This window comes from Platichthys flesus, chromosome 21, assembly GCF_949316205.1.
Source record: "Platichthys flesus chromosome 21, fPlaFle2.1, whole genome shotgun sequence".
NCBI classification, from domain to species: domain Eukaryota; kingdom Metazoa; phylum Chordata; class Actinopteri; order Pleuronectiformes; family Pleuronectidae; genus Platichthys; species Platichthys flesus.
In genome coordinates, this window is record NC_084965.1 from 13,860,978 (window position 1) to 13,875,784 (window position 14,807).

Here is a 14,807-nt window from a genome sequence, read left to right on the forward strand (position 1 = left end):
GTTACGGTGGAAATCACCAGAGGGAGAGTGACCATAAACTTTAACAACTGATTTGATTCATCAAGAGAGGAACATGCATCGGTTCAGTGAGGCTGCGACGAGGAAGCAACGGGCTAGCATTAGAGAGAAAGAGAAGGAAACGACATGCTCCTCCAGCAGAATGCAGCCTCACACTGGGTCTCGCCACTTCTTCACAGCCCCTAATTGGCTACTGCTGAGGAAGAGACAAGTTTTTCATGTTCCTGTCTCTGTGCATTTCTGCCTCCCTCTGTTTCTCTGTCTCAGTCTTCCTCTCTTTCTCACGCTCTCCCTGCACACTGCACTGCTCTGTTGGAACTGGCAGACAACAGCTCGCTGCGAAAGACCCCATTCATAGATAATATTAGTACTTTTTTACTTCAGTGTGAATGTCTCGCTCTCTTTCTTCCTGCTCTTCTCTTGTCATCTTGTTGGTTAGTTTGCTTGATGTCAGGCTTGTCTGAGCTCTGACCTCTGTCACTTTGATTTAGAAAGGTGTCACTTGTAGATGAAAACCATAAAGATGGACGACGTGTCTTCCCATCCTCCCACTGTACAAAAATGAAGCCCGGATGTGGTTGCTGCCATTTTGTGCTTTTAAGGTCATTTGTTTTTTTTCACCTTAGTGATCAAGGTGTCGATGTCCCACCAATGTTTAGCATTATATAACTAAAGCCAAGTTTACTAGAACACTTAAACGTACATCAGTGGGACAAGAATTACCAAAAATGACATAAAACATGAGAACAATTAATTTTAACGTGTACATTGACTTTTTAGTTTTGCTCATGTCAGCTCTTCTAACATGGAGGAGGTGGTGTAGAATGTACGGCGACCAGGCACCAGGGGGGTGCAAAATGATCACGTAGGGGCTGTCATGTCATCCATCTTTATTCACAGTATAGTGTCCACTTCGTCCCAAGTGGCAGTGTGACTTGCGTGTTATGAAGAAGCAGCGTCCGCAGCACTCAAGGCATTCGGAGTCCCTGAGTCAGGATAACAGTAATGTCTGTTCACAATGGAATCAAATTGGACAGCCTCTCTTTTCATTGGCAAGGACTGAAGGTCCTGGGCAGGAAATACGAGCTGTGTCTCTCTCTTCCCCTGGCTCTGCCTCAGGGTCTCCTGCCAGAGAGTGAAGGAACGTAGCCAGACCTCTTTTTTCTCTGTGTATATAATTGTGATTGTGTTCACGAGAGAAAGAGAGCGTGTGCCGGTACGTGCAAGAGCATTTTACTCTGCAAATCTTCCTGTGACTGAGTGAGAGTCCAACTGCTTGCACGGAGGAAGGAAAGCCCTATCTTTTGGAGCAGCATACTCATACCCCTCCTCCTCCACATCTCTCTCCCCCCCGTCCTTTATCAGACACATCATCGGCGAGTATAAACAGAGACGCAGAGCGTTTAGTTGTGCCGCTGCTCGCCTCTGATCTGCAGGCCTCCCTCTTCCCAGAATCCTCTCCTCAAATGAGGGAACCAATGAGCAGTGATTAAGATAGGCAGAGCTTTGGCCTCTGATGAGGAAATGATGGGATAAAAAACAAGTCCTTTATCAGGATACTAAAATGAGATGGTGGGCTGGAGATTCTTCAAAAGCTGAGAGGGAGGAGAAATAGATAGAAGAGAGAGGAGAAGAAATGTCAGGGAGAATCTCTCTCTTTGTCTGATCCTTTATTTTCTCAGGCTGTCTCCTTTTATTTTCTCTCTCAGTCTGTAAATATCTCCGCGTCTCTGTATCTTTCACTCTGTCACTCTTTGAAAGAGGAGGGAAAGACACACATCCTGCTGCTTTTGCTGCCGCTCCAGATTTTTTCCCCTTTCCTCTCAGGAAGTTTCCCATCTGCCTTTGTGCCGGCTTAGTGGAGAGGCCCAGTGGTGTTGAAACAGTGTCCGATGCACACACTGATTGGGAAGCACACTCATGCATGGAGACTTTTACAAACACACACGCAAACCATATATACACACACTCGCTGATAAGGTCAGACTCGCACAGACAGAGCAAGTGTGTATACTCAGTCGTACACGTAGGCATACAGTTGATAAGAAGTTAATATACATCACAGGGGTTTGCTCTGCTGCGCTCTGATTTCATCTGGTCTTGGTTGCTCGGCTCACTCCTCTCCTTGACCCACCTGACCCGTCCATTTTTACCCTCGTTACCATGGAAACACTTCAATAAAATGGCAATTTCTTAGATGGTCATTCATTATAAAGATATTTTAAAGGGACAATGGGCTGCAGAAAACCAAAAAAGGTAAAAAAAAAAAAGAAAAGGAAACTGCTCCATTTTTCTTTGATTTTAGCTTGTTGATAAGTTACGAATAAATAGTAAACTGTGAGGTTTCGGGGCGGCCAGTTGCTTATTTGGTCAAACTCACCTTGAGCTGAACCACTGAGTCTGTGTTAACGGAAGCTGCAGCTAAACATGACCTTTCTACTGTCGACCTCTGACCCCGCTGCCCTTCTCCTCCCCGCAGCATCATCCCGTTCCAGAGGCCGCTGAAGATCAAGGAGCTGCTGCAGAAAGTGACCGAGGCCTTTGGGCAGCAGATGGACATGTTCTTTATGGAAAAAGAGGTAAAACAATAACTGGTCGAGATCGTTGACTTCTGTTATGAATCTGATTCGAATGGCACAAGTCGCTAATACTTTGTCCTGGTTCCATTGCAACACATGTGTAAATTGTTTAGCCTTCTCCCATTTGAATTACTGCAGCTAGATTAATGAGACTTTCGCATGACAACAAAACCAACATCCACAGTATACGTCATGCGTGCACTTATGCATTTGCATGCCTTCGTTATGGAACAATGGGGAAGGAAAGGTCATGTGCTGTATGTTTTCGTGTCCTTTCAGTTGCTGCTGCCCCTGAAGACCCAGGAAGACCTGGACCAGGCGGTGCTGACGTTGAGCTGCAGCTCAGGGATCAACGGGCTGCTCAGGATACTGCTCAAGACTCCCAAGAACAACCATGTGAGTCCCTGACGATGTGCACTGTTCTGAGTGAATCATTCACTGAGCAGCATTTGTACCGACACGTACGATGCATGTCCTGCTGGCGCTGTCATTGTGTGAATTGTTTCCATAACAACCATGAAAGGAAACAGATGAAACTTACTCACTTGTCGAGAGACTTTACTCAGCTGTATGAAGTCATTGTCTTTTTTTAAACCCTGTAACCTATGAGTTGGTTTTATAGAGAAAAAAAACTTCCTCCACCGTCAGCGTGATGTAAATGAACAATGATGTAATGTTGTCCTCGCTTCCTTTTCTTATCCACTTCTCCACATTCTCCTACTTCCTATCTGGTTTCCCGCTCCAGTACCTGCAGGTGAACAGCAGGGACAACCAGAGCGAGCTGAGATCATCACGGTCGCTGGGAGATTTGAAGGGCTCCCTGCTCAAGGGGTCGGAGAGGGTGCGCAAACACTCGACGGGTGAGCCGGCGCACAGAAACACACACAGAGATCCACTCTGATCAGAAGAGCTGTTTGACGTAGCTTCTACAAATCCAGATTTTCAAGGGTGGGAGGCGGCAGGGTAAAATAGCAAAGCAGAATCCCGCTGATGTCAAGGTTCCTTGTTCTCCTGATTAAGCCTCAGGGGTGGCCTGTCGGTGTCAATTTACAACACAGAGTGAGGCCATTGTCATAGGAATGTTAATGGAAGGACGAGGGGCACGCTTCGTCCCAACAAAAAAATGCAAATTGGAGGTGAAAGTGACAACTTCATCAGACAGAGCGATGACGGGTCACAGCAAGGACAAGTTTCTCCTCTCATACCAAGCAGCTCTCGGCCTGAATCATCATCACATCATCATCCACCTCCATTAGTTTGAACTTTGATATTATTCGCACAGCTGTCCCTTCAGAATAAAATGCAGCAGGCGACCAGTTGGCTTAGCATAAAGATTGTAAACAGAGGAAATGGCTAGCTAGGCATAGTTCCAGAAAATGGCCCAAGCAACGGACTCTAACATACGATAATTTCTGGAGTTCATGTTTTATCATCACGTATTATGCATTTTAAAGTTTTTAGAGTGGATTATATACTAGTTCTTGTTCTTGTGAAGATATTTTTGTTTCCTCATGTTTCCATATGGTTAGTTTAGCCAGCCAGCGTAGCCGTGCAGCTGCAGCCTCGCGTTGAACCTCAGGATATGAGAGTGGTTTCAATCTTCTCATCTAGCTCGTGCAAGGAATCTGAAAATGTCCCACTATTCCTTTAAGACACATAAAGGTCCTTTTCTTGTCTCGTCACGCTTCACGGCCGGATAACAACGGCACTCTCCGGTTCTGTTGTCCCTCCTGGTTGTTTGGTAACCCAGCATGAAGGTTTATTTAGCTCTGAGATGCTCCGCTCCCCCTTGATCGCCCAGGTCTGCATCTTTCCGCTCCCCCTTGTATCAGGTCTATCCAGAAAGGTCACTGTTTCAGTCGTACATCAACCTCACGACGCGTGCACAAACGACCTGCTTGTGCGTCGCATCTGCATTTTCGCATTGGCAGCCGAAAACACTTTATGATCGCTGTCGGCGCCAATCTTTCTCACAAAGAACCATTAACATCAGTGCTGTCACCATCCCGGCTCGTATAAATTGTATAGAGTAACTCGCCCGCTGTCAGTTTCCCGCTCGCCAGCCTGCGAGTCGGGGGAAGGAGGGAGTGTGGTGGCAGATGAAAGGTGACAGGAGAGCGGTCACAGTGGATGGTTGAGTGAAGATGTGATGTGCGCCCGGGTAGCTCGATGACGTATAGCAGCGGGAGGAGAGGAGAGGATGGAGGGAGGGAACCGGGTAGAAAATAGTTTTGGCTTTTAGTCAAAATACTATTTTCTCCGATATTTTGACTGCTCCTACACGTCTCAGTGCCCTGTCCCCGTTGTCTCCCTGCCAGTGCACTCGGTGACAGTCCGACTTTCAGCAGCTCGTCATACTGTGTCAAGGACGAGCGCTCAGTCTCCGTTACAGCTCAGCCGGGGGAGCGTTTGTCACAGTAATTGAGGTTAAAGGTGGCGACAGTGTGGTTTAGTAAGTCATCTTTCCTACTATAATCGTGTAACCATGAATAACACTGTGGCACCATTTTCTCTCCTCTTCCCTTTTTTTTTATCTCATCATCATCTCTTCATCCTCTTTCCATCCTTTCTAATTTTTGTTCTCCTCAAACTCGCTGCTTCCTGTTCCTCCTTTCCTGGTTTCTCTCGTTCAAATCTGTCACATCTTCCCAGGCTCCCTCCACACAGGTCGGACGTCCCCGCCGCCGGGCAGCGTCCCAGAGGAGCAGCAGCAGATCGCCCGCCAGGGCTCTTACACCAGCATCCACAGTGAAGGGGAGTTCATCCCAGAGACCCTGGACCGGAATGTAAGAGCCTTAAAAAAAGAAAAAGCCTCAATATTAAACCATGCTCTAACAGAGGGGGTTTAATATCAAATTTAATTTCCACGCAATCAATGGTCTTGTATATTGAACTTAAACTTATTAACAACCCACACTAGGGGTCTGTATAAATGTGCTATATCTTCAGCCCCAGCTGCTGCACAGTAATGACTTTCTGGTTTGGCATCTCTGAAAACAGAGTTTTGATTTCTTTCCTCTGTTGGACTCATTTGAGGGAAACCTGCTCTGCTCTGCTCTGCAGTGACTTTGTTTGCATCTGACTTGTCCGTTATTTTTTAACTGGGGCATCTCCAGCGAGCCGTGCTTGTCATGGCCACTCAACAAAGAGCCAAAACAGAGATCGGTCATTTATTTTCAGACCTTTTGGCCTGAGTGAGTCTCGTTTGGTTTCCTGCATTGAGGCTTTTTAAAGGAGCAGTTGTTTTTTATCATATGTTGATGTGTATTGCACATTGTTTTTTATTGCCCCAGATCGTTACTGCACAGACTCCAAATGCACAAGATGGCGTTGTTAGTATCTGGCATATTTTAGCTAAATTTCTGGATATTGGGAGGAGGTGAAGATGCGTCATCCATCTTTTATTACAGTCTGTTTCATAGCACAACAAATGGGAAAATGTATCCTCCATGACCATGAATCTGAAGCTATTATCATTAGTGGTAGAAGTTCTATCAGTAGCTGCAGAAGTTGCTGCTTTGGAAAAATGTAATATGACACTGTCCATGACGTACAGGACTTATGTCCCTCCACTAACATATATCACACTGTAGTACACACTTCTCTACCTGCACTGCTTTATAATCAGCCCCACATGATTGCATGCTCTCTGACACTTGATCCCTGTGTGTTATTATATCTGTCAGATGCTGGATCCCTTTGGGAGCGCAGACAATTCACTGTCAAACAGCTGTCAATCAATAGACGAGGCACTGGACAGGTGAGTCACCATGAAGCGTGCGTGCCTGCGTGTGTGTGTTAGTTGTTAACCTTGTTTGTGTGGTTTTATATTCTTACTGGCATTATCTGCAGTGATGTTAGACTTGGTTTGGTGCCTGTTCACATTTGGAGCATGTGGTCAGTGTGTAGGTTGCACAGAAACACACACACACACACACACACACACACACACACACACACACACACAGAAGCAACCCGAAGGTCTCAGTGGAGCTTGTAAATGGTGTTAAAGGCCAGCAGAGCTGCGTGACCCTGCCTTGGCTGCCTTTGTGGAAAAGGAATCAGGTCACTTTGCTGTTGCCATAGCGACAAAATTCTTATCTGGACGCCTGGATTCCTCCGTTATCATGAGAAAGAGAGAGAGAGAGAGAGAGAGAGAGGGAGAGAGAGAAGCAGAGACTGAGTGGAAGATGTGAAAGAGAAAGCAGGAAGATGCTTAATAGAGTCACAAAAAAAAGTGGTGAAAGAGTGAGAGTGAAGTGGAAGAGTGAAAAGACAGAATATTTTACAAAAGGAAAAGAAAAGTGAGCAAGGCTGAGGTTGAGTGAGAGAGGGAGAGAGAGAGTAGGACGGAAGCAGCTCTACCTGCACGAGGCTTATCTGGGCTCCAGGCTGCAGAACAATGGCAGGAAACGAGTGCATGGAACTTTTCCCTGCGAGCGGGCATGCGTGCCCCTTATCCAGGGTCTCGTGGCCCCACGCCGCCCTGCGCTCCACAGAGACGTCACTCTCTGGTTGGGTCGTCGGGGCAGGGCTGAACACAGACGGCCAGGGTGAGTGGGGGGGCTGTTAGATGTACATCGCAACATTCGGACCATAAAATTAAAGCTTCGCTGCAAGTTCAGTAATTCAGCACCACAAACCTCACTTTCACTATCCCATTGTTGCTGCAACGAGTTTCTCAACTTTCAGCTTATCTTTATCTTATTCAGTACCCCCCCCCCCCCTTGTTCTCCTGTCATTTCAGCCCTCCGTTCTCACAGAACAACCGTGACAATAATTACCTAAACCTCAACTACGAATACAAAGGTAAGAAAAGAGAAATCCACAGTTCTTCTAAACATTTAATCCTCAATGTCGTGTTGGTTCTCATTTCAAACACTATAAGAAGATAAAGGGAGGTGTAAAGAACCTCCTCGTTTTCAGAAAGTTTTCTTCTGTTCTTACTTTTTTTGTTCTGTGGTGATTAAAGCCGAGCAATCTGTTCCTCAGAAACAGAAGGAAAGCTCTGTTCCTATAGTGCCTGGTAACGTAAAATGCGCAGGGTTACGTAAAATGTTTCTCCATTGACAGATTACTAATGAGGAGGGAGATGATAATTTACAGTTTTATCTTGTATACTTAATATTTAAAGATAAAATATGTAACATAATATAAAATATGTAATGTCATAATTCGGGTTTATCAAAGTACAAGCTGAGTTAAATAATCTGAATTACTATTAATATCTGAATTTTAATTGTTGTATTCTATATCATGTATTTTCTTCTTTTCCTTTTTGCCAGTATTGGGCTTCCGCAAAAATCAAAAGTAAAGTACGAGGGTGATAGTAAACACAAGCACACTTACACATAATATGTTTTTGTGTCTTGGAGGGAGATTGCGTTGTACAATTTGAAACACAAATGCACAGTTGTTACTTTTATGCTGTTGTCAGACTAAACACACATTCATTTTAACTACTATAACGACTTTTACTTTAACTTCAATACATAACCTCATCCGTGCACATGATTTGTGCCCGAGTTGCGCAAAGCAGATTGTAACCGATAATCGACAACAGCTCTGATGAGCTCACGCTGCTTCACAATGTCCTCGACTGTGTCTTTTGTTATTGTTTTGATTGAGAGGCTCTTTGGGGCAAAGTTACAGTATGTACGTTTAGAATAAAGATACTTCTTACATCTGATGAAGAAATAAGATGAGTGTGATATTATCATAACTTGGCTGTGTCATCTTCCACTCGTCGTCTTCTTTATCGACTTTCCCCATCTTCTTTTTCATCTTTTGTGTCTCCCACCCTTGTTCTCCTTCCTCTTCGTCTGCTTCCAGTCCCTAGCACATTTCTGCCTGCCTCTCTTTTATCATGATCCCCCCCCTCTCGCTCTCTCCCCATCCCCTCGTCCCTCGATGCCCCCTGCTAGTCTATTCCTCGTCCCTGGGGTCCCTGTTTGTCCCCTTTTCCTTCAGAACCCAGATCAAATAGAGCAGGATGGCAGATAACGCCACACTGATCCTGGTGAACAGTGGAGCCGCAGCAGCTCTCCCAATCTGCTCTTACTCCTCTTCCTCGTGCTTCATCCCCACGCTGTAAATTAAGAAATGGGAGCGCTACACCGACTGGGAGTATGGTAGCTTGGTGCTCTAGGACTCACTTGAGCATGCATGTGCCTACACACACACACACACACGCTCTCCCCTCCCTGATGTAGAGCTGTGTGGCCCTTCCTGCTGAGGGCTACAGTATTTGTTTACCATTCCCTATGAGTAGATTTTTCCTCTCCATCCCGCTCTGCCAAACACAAAAAATAACTCCCGTGTCCATGGGATACGGCCACAAAAACAGCGCGAGCGGGGGGCAGTCATCTCTCAGAACAGCTGTTTTCAATTGCAAGTGGCTCCGCTGCTCTCCATTCAGTGTGTGTGAGGGAGAGAGTGTCAGCCCAGGCCTACGTCAGCAGTGCTCCCCACCTGCCTTTACTTACTGCTCCGCTGGGTTGAGAGCTCAGGCTAAGCTCGTGCACATGAGCTGTTTTCAGTGTCTCTCTGGGCTGAGGCGATGCAACTGCTCTGTTCAGTGTGTGAAACCCCGTCTCCCCTACCGCCGCCTCTGAACCCGACTTTGATTTGACATGCTGGAATGAGCCAGAGCAACTCAGTGTCTGCCCCATGTGACAGGGCCATGAAAGAATTTACTTCTGTCATAGCACTCGTCTCAATCCTGCATTATTGAGTCTGTAAAACAACACACACGGCCGTACACTGAGAAGTACAGTGACTACAAACTGAGAGAACCCAGCTGTGATGTGAGCTGCTGAGTCTTCGCTCGCTTCCCTAACCGACTGCTCTGCCTCACTGCTCCCTCTCCAGGTCGCCATGGGAAAGGGGGGACTTTCCCTCGCCAGTTCCAGTTGCCAAATCGCAGCAAGGATTACGGAGACCGTAAGAAACCACAACAACAACACCACTGTTACACAGATTAAACTGATATGTTGCTATGGTTCAACTAGGGGCAACACAGACACACACGCATCAGGTTTTCTTAACCTCGCATACATAATACAGGATTGTATTCTTCTCGGGGCCTCCTCTTCAAATTCTACTTCCAGATAATGTTTTGATATCGTTGACCCCTTTGACTTTCTCTTTCGCGCCCTCTGTAGATGTGGTACACAAAGTGCTGGCTTGCTGTTTCAGGCAGCTGCTAGTAATTGCTTACTCAGAGGCTAACCTTGGCTAGCAATGATTTACGTTTCCCTGTGGTGAACCCAAACTTGTATAAAAACACAGCGCCCTGCTTCCTGTCTGAGGGGAAGTGGGACGCACTGGCGAGAGGCACTCTGGCTCTAGCTGGCCCCGTGTCTTGGCCGAGAGCTCCGTCAATGCACAGCACCTGTAGAGCCACTGGGAGAAAACTGTTGAAAACAAATCACAGGGACGACAAAAGATGCAGTGGCCAGTGCTCGTGCAGTCATGAACGTGTCTCCTCTTTTTGTACGTGTGTGTTTCCAGGTCGCAGGACACTTCCCCGGAGCTTCATGCCACAGGAGAACCTTTTCCAGCTGGTTCCCTCCAGTCGCACACGCAGTTATAACGGAGACAGTACGCTGCAGTACAGCGACCTGCGCTCGCTGGGCCGCCCCTCTGACAAGGGCTGCCAGATCGGTACGGCCTCAAAGTGTGAGTATAGTTATCCTTTGAAACACAGGGACGGGAAGGAGAATTTTAAGAGAAGGAGCGGGAAGGAGAAATTAAGACACACAAACACTTTTGAAGAAACGTCTCTGGGCCTTTTGTTGCGGAGCATTGTTGATTTTTTCTGGTTCCTGTGGATAATCAGAAGCATTTAACCCAGAGAGGAACAGTTCAGAGGTGTTTAGAGTTTCTACTGCAGTGCACTCATGGTTTATGTGTATTTACAACCATATTCCAACTGTTTTCTTTTTGCATATATTAGTATGTTTTTATGAACATGTGCAGCGTTTCGTAACACACTCCCCTCCTGGAAGTAATAAATCTATCAAAACGTGGTAGGGGCTGAAACCTGGCAAAGAATAGTTGAGTTGGACAACCAGATATGTAATCGTGGGATGAACCCGGCTGACAACAATAGTTATTTGATTATTCCTTGTTTTTTGTTAAAGCTTTATTTTAGGTATTTTACCTTTTAATGACAGGACAGAAGAGTGAAATGTGGAGAAAAGGTTGGGAAGACGTGAAGCAAAGGGCTGAGTCAGAGTCGAACTTGCGGCTGCTGCAGGAGGGTTCAAAAGTAAAGAAGTAGTAATACTATAAACATTTAAATGATTAGTTGTTAAGCATCCAGGGGCATAAAGAAAAAAATAATTTTAAGAAAGTAGATGTGCAACACATCACAACACCACTCAGACAGGGAATAAGGAAAAGTGACAGTGAAAAGAGCGGTGAGAGGGGAGTTGTTATTTGAACAAGTCAAACTGGAGTTTTGAACGTTTTATGTCAGAATGGGTCAAACCAAAACAAGGATTTCCAGTAAACACTCTGTCAAACATGCTTTAGTGGTTTAGTAGACATAGAATACGTAAGAGGGAGCAGAATGCTCATTAGTACTGTATGTCGTACCAGACAGAATCCCCCTCTTTTCATCCAGAATGAGCTGTGTCACACACGCACTCTTCACATCTGTGCTCCTTCAACGTACGGCTGCCGTTTGCCAAAAAACTGTCTCTGTCATGAAAAGAAAGAAAGTGTCAGTTCAGTGTCCTTCTCACCCACACACACACACGATCGAAACCGTCTAACCCGGCAGCCACAGAGAATCCTGTTAATACCAGGACACAGACTCAGAGTCTGGGCCTGTGAAGATGAGAGTTGCTCAGACGATCCTTTCTGGGGTTTGACAACTTTTCTCCAGGCTGATCGTGGTTTGACTCATTTATCTGGGGTTTCCCACTCTGAGAGAGGGTCTGCGGTGGGAATTATTTAACGCCCCTGCACAGATTTGACGTCTGGTCGCGGTGAAGTTGCTGTGTGCGTTACAATCTGGGTCTTGTGGCGGATTTGGACGCATGCTTCAGAGGGAGCTTAGCAAGACAAATAATTACTGCTTGATTTCATCATGTGGTGTTTTGTGTCTGCAGCACCACGGGCGCCAGTCAACTGGCGACAAGGAAAGCTGCTGGGCCGCGGGGCGTTCGGGGAGGTCTACCTCTGCTACGACGCCGACGCAGGACACGAGCTCGCCGCCAAGCAGGTGCCGTTTGATCCGGACTGTCGGGAAACCAGCAAGGTGAGAGAGAGAACCGCTCACATCTGGAAGAACTGACACTCTGCTTGTATTTAAGGACATAAGACGAGGTTCAGATTAAAGTTGAAGTCCGATTTTCTAGATTCAAACACTTGTTCCTGTGTCTCCTCCTCTCTGCAGGAGGTGAATGCTCTGGAGTGTGAGATTCAGTTGCTGAAGAATCTGCACCATGAGAGGATTGTTCAGTACTATGGTTGTCTTCGGGACCTGGAGCAGAGAAAACTCACCATATTTGTCGAGTTTATGCCCGGGGTGCGTATTCTACTGTTAAATGTATTAAAGTCACATTGTCTTGTGGAGAGTTTGATCGAGCTACAATAACGTGTAAAAGTCGGCAAATGTCACATGTTTTTTTGTAGCCGTTCTGTTTGTGGAGATAGGTGCACAGACATTTCAAGACAAACATCAAATCAAACCCATACCAGCCACATCTGCTCAAAACCAATTCTGAAATGTCACCAGCTGTCAACAAACACCTCAGTGGTGGATGTCAGCAGAACTGCTCATTTTATGAGATCATTTTCTCACTAAATGAGCGCCTTAATGAGCTGCTGTCGCCTGTGGACCCGCAGCCTGTTTTTAATATTTACTAGGCTGTATTTTTTTTTTTCTGAGGGGCATTGACTGTCTTAGTCACACATTGTCTGGAAATTGGAAATGTTTATGTTTTCACTCAAGTCCTGGCAGGAGCGAGAGGGGAGGTGACAAAGCCAAGAGTTTGTGTGTGCGAGCACTGCTGCACCGCTGTGGCCAGCCGATAACACTTTAGAGGCCTGAGGGAGGGGGGGTGCAAGCAGAGATGTTGAGGTGTCTTGTTGACAGCTGAAACTGAAGAGGGAGCTTTTCTTTTTTTTTCTTCGCTGCTCATGTCCAAAAGTGCGTCACAGGTGTTGGTGGATCAGGTCATTTTCCTCGCGAGGAAATGAAAACAGGAAATGTAAAGAAATGCAGGACGCTGAAGGTGTTTGGCCTAAGAATCGAGCGAGTTTGTTTCAGCGCGTTTTGTGTTTATATTCTCTCTGTTTTTACTTAAAACTTGGCTCAGAGGCGTCTTTTCCCAAATGAACCAAAATAAATCAGTCTCAGCTGGAACAACCACATTTTCCTAAGAATCACACCAGAACCGCTTCTCTTCCATCGCTCACAGAGCTCAAACACAAACTGACAATAGAGCCAATGTAAAGATAGTAAAGCTTTTCTTAACCTTCCTGAGTTCTACTCAGACTCTCACTGACTTTCTGTTTCTCTCTCTGTCTCCTCAGGGCTCAATAAAGGACCAACTTAAAGCCTATGGGGCACTGACGGAGAAGGTGACGAGGAGATACACCCGACAGATCCTCCAAGGAGTCTCCTACCTGCACAGCAACATGATTGTACACAGAGACATTAAAGGTGAGTGAAACGAGAAGGTAGAGAACATTCCCCCACCAAGGCCCTTCTGAAACCACATTTAGATTCACCAGATCCGGCAGATTATTTTTTTTTTCATCAAGAAACCATGAATAATTCTCTGAGGAATCGATCTCATAATGTTAAAGAGAGTGAAAGAATATTCCTGGATCTACCCCCTGATCCAGAGCCACACTAAAATGTAATGGGTTCTTCCCTGACCACATCTGTCCACCATTAAGACCATTAATATCCGTCCTTAGTGGTCTGATCACAAGTTCTAAGTTCTGGACTGAACGCACCCAGCTCCCTCCTGAGACGCGATCACTCAGACCACAATAGGAGGTGGTCTGGGGCGCATGGGGACACAGTATGAGCAGATCTGCAGCACTGTCCTGACTCCACTCTCTTTCTCTCATTCCTTAGCTGAAGCCGACTCAAATATTATCATCAACATCTTCATTTAGTGTTCGTGAACACAAATGACGCACATGATTATTTGCATGTAGAGCAAGGAAGGGAGATCCGATCACCAGTGGTCGCAGGAGACACATTCAGGGACACATTTGAATGCACGGAGTAGCAGACGGACTTGACCCAAATCTCTCAGGACGCATGTTAATAACATCTGATTTGTAACCAACACAAACCCACACAACAGGAAATGAGACGACTCAATGCTATATATTGCAATGACCAGTTCTGAGAAAACTACAGGTTCATTTATTTAACTCTCTGTGACATTTCCTCATTTGGGTTCTCATCATCTACAGTCAATCTGAAAAAAAAAAGGTGCTATTTTGAACTTCCCTTTGAGGTATTTTAGGCTTCGTGCTGGTGAAACCAACCGGTCTAAAAATGTCAATCAGCGGATGGAAAGGCTTTAGTCTGGGAGTCACCACTTCGCTCAGCCACGGCCTACAGGAGGGAAATATACTGACTGACTGGTGGGGAAAAAGTACAGCAGATCTCACAGGACTCTGTGGGCTTATTCGTGGGTGGGATCATCTGTCTCTTACAATTGCTCTTCGTGTTTAATATGTGTTGTGTGCTCTTCTCACCTCACAAGAGCTGCTCCGTATGGAGTGAAAGAACTGTCAGCACATGTGGTTAGAGAGCTTGGCATCTCAGCCGCGACGTTAGACTGTAAAGTGTCTGTGAATGAAACGATCCGAGAGCCAAAGTTCACATGATTTATTAGAAAGTCTCCCATTCTCACAACAAATGAACAGCTAGTGGAAACATGTGATTTGAAGAAGTGAAGAGTGGAGGGCTGCAGCCTTTTTTGTTTCATCTCGATCTCCTCTCGTCACCCCTCTGTCCTGCACGGAGTGTAGAGTGAGCGGCGGAACTTAGTCACTGATCAAACAGCGTCTGCAGGAAATGGGAAAGACGCAGCTCCGTGTTGGAAAACTACCGAGGAGGGAGGCAGGAGAAAGTTTGGGCTTTGATCAGTGCAGAGCAAACTGTTTATTCAGCGTTTTTTTATTTGCCACTTGGTGTAAATCAGAGGGAAAAGTGAAAGAAAGATAAAC

At 45.9% G+C, this 14,807-nt stretch overlaps 1 protein-coding gene across 1 annotated transcript in view; it reads left to right on the forward strand.

The window, feature by feature from the left end:
* map3k22 (mitogen-activated protein kinase kinase kinase 22) overlaps positions 1-14,807 on the forward strand; it is a 37,644-nt gene that overhangs the window by 18,741 nt on the left and 4,096 nt on the right. The window contains exons 6-16 of the mRNA XM_062379525.1: positions 2,498-2,597; positions 2,877-2,993; positions 3,343-3,457; positions 5,250-5,383; positions 6,284-6,357; positions 7,345-7,406; positions 9,468-9,539; positions 10,110-10,277; positions 11,717-11,865; positions 12,004-12,135; positions 13,146-13,275. Coding sequence (XP_062235509.1) covers positions 2,498-2,597; positions 2,877-2,993; positions 3,343-3,457; positions 5,250-5,383; positions 6,284-6,357; positions 7,345-7,406; positions 9,468-9,539; positions 10,110-10,277; positions 11,717-11,865; positions 12,004-12,135; positions 13,146-13,275 — 1,253 coding nt within the window. The remainder of the gene's footprint in view (positions 1-2,497; positions 2,598-2,876; positions 2,994-3,342; positions 3,458-5,249; positions 5,384-6,283; positions 6,358-7,344; positions 7,407-9,467; positions 9,540-10,109; positions 10,278-11,716; positions 11,866-12,003; positions 12,136-13,145; positions 13,276-14,807) is intronic.